Source organism: Centrocercus urophasianus, unplaced genomic scaffold (assembly GCF_019232065.1).
Source record: "Centrocercus urophasianus isolate 14NV4802_14NV808 unplaced genomic scaffold, USGS_Curo_1.0 seq_22, whole genome shotgun sequence".
Taxonomy (NCBI): domain Eukaryota; kingdom Metazoa; phylum Chordata; class Aves; order Galliformes; family Phasianidae; genus Centrocercus; species Centrocercus urophasianus.
In genome coordinates this window covers 7,994,457-7,999,439 of record NW_024884778.1, presented here as the reverse complement: position 1 = coordinate 7,999,439, position 4,983 = coordinate 7,994,457, and the positions used below count along the sequence as shown (strand labels likewise).

Below are 4,983 nucleotides of genomic sequence, written 5' to 3'. Positions count from 1 at the left end.
GCAGCGTGGTGGTGGATGTGTTCTGCTAGGATTTTGCCTGCAAGCCTGACTTCTAAGAGTCGAGTAGCACTTCTGCTTGGAAATGCCCTGAAGGTATTCCTGACCTGTAACTGAAGTAGGACCTGAGCCCTTGTGTCTGCTTAAGAGAGGTAAGTATCTGCTCCAGAACGGTTCATTGGAAGGCACCTTTTCCTGGCTGTACAGCAAGCTGTGCTGCACTGACTTCTGTAGGCAGACTGTCTCTACCAGGGCAGTAACAGAAGCTGCTGAACAAAGAACAAATCCTCTCTGTCAGCTCCTTAGCTAAACCCTGGTATGTGGTTGCAGCAAAAGCTGGTGCAGTTGTTGCCCAGCTCTTCAAACATACACAAACAACTGCTTTTGAATAGTTTATTACCTTACCCAGGTCTGAAAAAGTAACTTTTTTTCTTTTTTGCCTGTAAGAACATGTTTGTGCATACCATTGTTGAGTTTAAAAAACAAGCAAACAAACAAACAAGGCACAAAACCATACATAAAAACAAAACATCTGAGCAAGTTTTTTTTATCACTGTACATGACAGCTGGCATAGAAAATGCACGTGACAGTTAATAAAGAATAAATAGGTATTATTTCCCACCACACACTGAAGAGGATCAGGATCTTTAATCAAGCTCTTGTGCAGCTTTCCTGTATGACCAGAGCACTCTTTGAAGAAAGCACGAGCCACCTCTTAACCCATACTACAGGCTTCCAGAGCCATTTTATACAGGTATTTGTTAAACTGTTGAATTAAAAAGCAAGGCTTCACTCAGCTCTGGTTTTATCATTTGCCTTCAGTAAGCCTTGCAAACATAGGCTCCTAGAGAGCTGTGCAGCATCCTAGGACTAGATTCAGGGTGGCCCTTATTGTTCACTCCCGTTCTGCACTCAACCACCATCACTGTCAGTTTAGCACAGCTGGTCTGATCTTACAGGACAAGCAGAAATGGAAGACCTTTTCTTCCCTCTGAATTTAGAGCATACAGAGAGATCCTAACCCAGCTGAAGTACAAGCTAACTTACAGACGAGTATTACCACAGGGTTACTTAAATGCAGTGGCTTAGAGAGAAACCCCACCAGACCCCATTGCAGCCATATAAATATTCTGGGAGATCGCTGTACTTCACTGTACAAAAGTTTATGCAGCTATACAACAAAGTTTTGCATACAAGTTGCCCTATACCATTAATACTTTTTAAAGCAGGACTTTAAAACATATTTACAACTCAGATATTCAAAGTTTTCTTCACTGCAAATATTATATCCTTCACTTGAGGTATGCAGTTATCTTCTAGAATTTTTGCGTAAGGCATGGGAACATCTGCACCTGTAACACGCACAGCTGGAGCATCCAAGTAGTTGAAGGCAGATCCTGAAACAGAAAATGGTGGTCAGGTTGTTGCAGTTTCTGAATTTTAATATGCTTACAACAACTTTGTTCCTGTCGTACCAGAGACAGCTGTTCCTGCTTGTCTAAACTACAGTGCACAGTGATAAGCAAAAAGTTACCATCTTGCTTCAGTTCCTGGGATAAGAATTATACCAGGTCACCTGGATCGACCATTTGAACATGTCTAGAACAAGACAGCTATTAAGCTCCTCAGATACAGGACTTTAAATGTGTTGTCATCTGGCTTTATCAAGAAGTCACGAGGATTTAGATCAACGTGCAGAATGCAGAAGTCAGTACCTTCCATGATCCTGGCGCAGATTTCAGCTCCTACTCCAAACTGTGGCCATCCTCCTTCCACAGTTACAAGATGGTTTGTCTTTGCAACACTGGCTTCCACCGTTTCAATATCCATTGGTCTGATGGTGCGCAGATTGACAACCTTAAAAAAAGGCACCGCGTGAGTTTTGCTGAGATCCAATCCTGACATCTGCTGCTGTTTGGGCACAGGGTCCTTCAGCACTACGATCTATTCTGACTTTGACAGGAAGACTTAAAGTTAATGAAATTACTGCTTATCCTGACAGATCTGCAGAACGGCTTTTGGTGGCTCCTGAAAAATGCTTGATGAGTCCTGCTATATATAATTATGCTGCCACATGCTGTCGTTGTTCTGCTCATTGTACAGGTAGATCAGCCTGAAAATCTTTAGTAGTTCTGACTTGATTTTGTGATGAAAAGGTCAAACACAGAAACAAGAAATGCACGTACACTGATAGTTAAGGCACTTATAAAAGCTTGTAGTTTTTAAACTGATGTTCAGGCTCTGCAGAACAAGGTGACCCTCTGCCTTTTTCCCAGACAAGAGAGAGAGAAAAGCAACAGAAACACCACACACCTCACACTCAACACCTTCTTTGGCCAGGATAGAAGCTGCTTCCAAACAGTGCCCAACAGGCCTAGAGTGTGCCACTAATGTAACATGAGTTCCTGGAACAGAAACAAGTGTTAAAAAGAAACAAACCCAGAAGAAAAAAATACAGATAAAAAGGCATTTTTCTTGGGCTCTTTTGAAGGTAGCATTAGTATTATCTTGCAAATTTAAAGTTCCATATGTTTGTTCGAAATGTTGAGTATTCTACACCCATGAAGAGTGGCAGCAGGACTACATGAAGACAAAAAACCTTTTAATTCAGGGATCTAAGTAATGTTTTTAGTACTCTTTGGATTATCCTTTTTACACGTTCATGTTATTCAGTGGTAAATTACAAACAGGCTGAAAAATTACAATCATCTCTTCTGCATTTTTAACAAAAATTACATACTAAGGTGAGGAGAACTTTCCTGCTCATCACCTGCACCATCCCTAGATCAAGAAAGAAACCTTTTAGAAAGTTACAATTTTAAATGAGATGTGGGGAACAAAACAATTGAGTACAATAAGATAAATAATATTTAAGTATTTAACATTTTAAATATGCTCCTGTGTCCCATACAGCAGTATTCTGAATACAGCAGTATTCTGAATAGCTAAGATTCCCCAGGCAGCTCGGTTAGTAAGGATGAATACAAATACATACACCATGTTCTCAGCTTACCTTCCCTTTCTATTTTGGCCTTTCCAATTGGAACAACAAAGTCCTTTGACTGTGCCTGTTCAGACATCTCAAAGGGAACACCATACAGCAATTCATTTTCCAGCATCACAACTAGAACAAAAAGTACTTGGATTAATTTGTACTTCTGCAGGAACAGGCTGTACTTATGATTAACAGTACTGCAGCAGAATATTTGCAAAAGCAATACAAAAGATTAAAAGTCAGCTTCACTACTCAGTTATTTTAAATACAGTATTTAAAAGGTGGTCACACCTGCAGTGACCAGGTGTATGACTGCAATATAATTTTACACAAGATTTAAAGCCCTTCATATAATTTTTCCTTTAAAAAAAACAAAAAACAAATCAAAACAAAGAAAGCCTGGCAGAAAACAGGAGTTGAGAAGCCCATGCTGACTTACAAAACCTCTGTAAAATTTGAGTCTGCATACTCATCTCTAAAAGTAGATCAAGGGAAAACTGGAAAAGTCATGGCTAAGAAATATTTCTGTAGAACTGCTGGCTTCAGATAAGTCTTACATTTTGCATGGGTGCTCGTGAGAAAGGAAGATGCAGGTTACCCTGCTTTTGATTAATGAGATTCTGAATTTTATCATCTAAGCTTCATCATCTCTAAAAAATGGGTTACATTGTACCGTATCTGCAGGAACTTCTCCTGACTCACCTTCATCCTTTATAATGCCTTTACAATGGGTGCATAAATGCATTTTTAAAGCTTCTAGATGGGTACATGGAAGCAGGTTAGAACAGCACAAAATTAGTCTGCTGCTAGCTAGCCAAGTGACCCCAAGTAAGGGGAAAGCAGTTAAGGTGTACTGATGCTGATGCTTAAGTGTTGAATAATTTTCTATTTTTTACATGAGGTAGGGGAGGAAAAGAAACATTCAGAAATGAGAGCTAAATGCTGCTGTGATCTGACTGTGCTCACCTGGATTGTCGTCCCGGATCGATGCCTTCAGCAGCCCTTTAGCATCTTCTGAGCTCCAAGGGCTGACGACTTTCAGCCCCGGGCAGTGCCCGTACCAGGCAGCAAAGCACTGCGAGTGCTGAGCAGCAACGCCAGCCGAAGCACCGTTGGGCCCACGGAAAACAATGGGGACGCCGATGGCTCCTGAAGACATGTAGCAGGTCTTGGCGGCAGAGTTGATAACCTGGTCGATCGCTTGCATGGAGAAGTTGAACGTCATGAATTCACACACCGGCCTCAAGCCCGCCTATCAAAGTCAGATCATACGCCACGTTTTAACACAAAAGCAGCTCGTTTTGTATTTCGGTTCAGAAGGGGGAAGGGCGTACTGTACTGACCATCGCGGCACCGACGGCGATTCCCGTGAAGCCCATCTGGAAGAGGAGCAAACAGAATCAGCGCCGGAGCGCGGCCCACGAAGAGCCCCGCGGGGTGAGCGGGCCCCGCGCCGTACCTCAGAGATGGGGGTGTCGATGATCCTCTTGTCCCCGTACTTCTTCCACAGCCCCCTGGAGATCTGCGGAGCGGAGCGGAGTCAGACCCCGCAAAGCCCCGACCCCGGGCCCGGCAGCGGCCGCCCCTCACCTTATAGGCACCGTCGTACTGGGCCACCTCCTCGCCCAGCAGGAAGACGCGCTCGTCCCGCTCCAGCTCCTCGTCCAGCGCCTGGTTCAGCGCGTCCCGCACCGTCACCTGCGGGACAGCGGCACAAGGCAGGGCAGAGCGGAGCGGGCGTCCCTCAGCGCTCCCGCACCGCCCCGCTCGGAAGGGATGAGCCCCTCGCCCCCGATCCCCCCCTTACGGCCTCTACCTGGATGGCGGCGGGCGCGGAGAGGTGGAGGCCCCTGCGCGGCGAAAGAAGGCGGCCTCGCGGAACCAGCAGCCGCAACGCTCCCGCCGCCGCCATCTTGGCCGTGTCCTCTAGCACCGGGCGACAGCCCGGCCCCCGCGCTTCCTCGGCCCCGCCCCGAACTCTCGCGAGAAC

The 4,983-nt window shown here is 45.2% G+C and overlaps 1 protein-coding gene across 1 annotated transcript; it reads right to left on the bottom strand.

Moving 5' to 3' along the window:
* Positions 1-376: 376 nt before the first annotated feature.
* PDHB (pyruvate dehydrogenase E1 subunit beta) lies at positions 377-4,909 on the bottom strand. The gene is made up of 9 exons (XM_042823183.1): positions 4,810-4,909; positions 4,584-4,691; positions 4,453-4,515; positions 4,337-4,372; positions 3,960-4,245; positions 3,012-3,122; positions 2,312-2,403; positions 1,714-1,855; positions 377-1,395 (listed from the first exon to the last, which is right to left on the bottom strand). The coding sequence occupies exons 1-9, from the start codon at positions 4,903-4,905 to the stop codon at positions 1,250-1,252; spliced, it is 1,080 nt and encodes a 359-aa protein (XP_042679117.1). The 5' UTR covers positions 4,906-4,909; the 3' UTR covers positions 377-1,249.
* Between the last annotated feature and the right edge of the window lie 74 nt (positions 4,910-4,983).

Coding starts and splice junctions, on each gene's coding strand:
- PDHB (XM_042823183.1), bottom strand. CDS start 4,905: ATGGCGGCGGCGGGAGCGTTGCGGCTGCTGGTTCCGCGAGGCCGCCTT. Junction 4,692..4,809: donor CCGCGCCCGCCGCCATCCAG/GTAGAGGCCGTA, acceptor GCTGTCCCGCAG/GTGACGGTGCGGGACGCGCT. Junction 2,404..3,011: donor GGCCAAAATAGAAAGGGAAG/GTAAGCTGAGAA, acceptor TTTCTGTTCCAG/GAACTCATGTTACATTAGTG.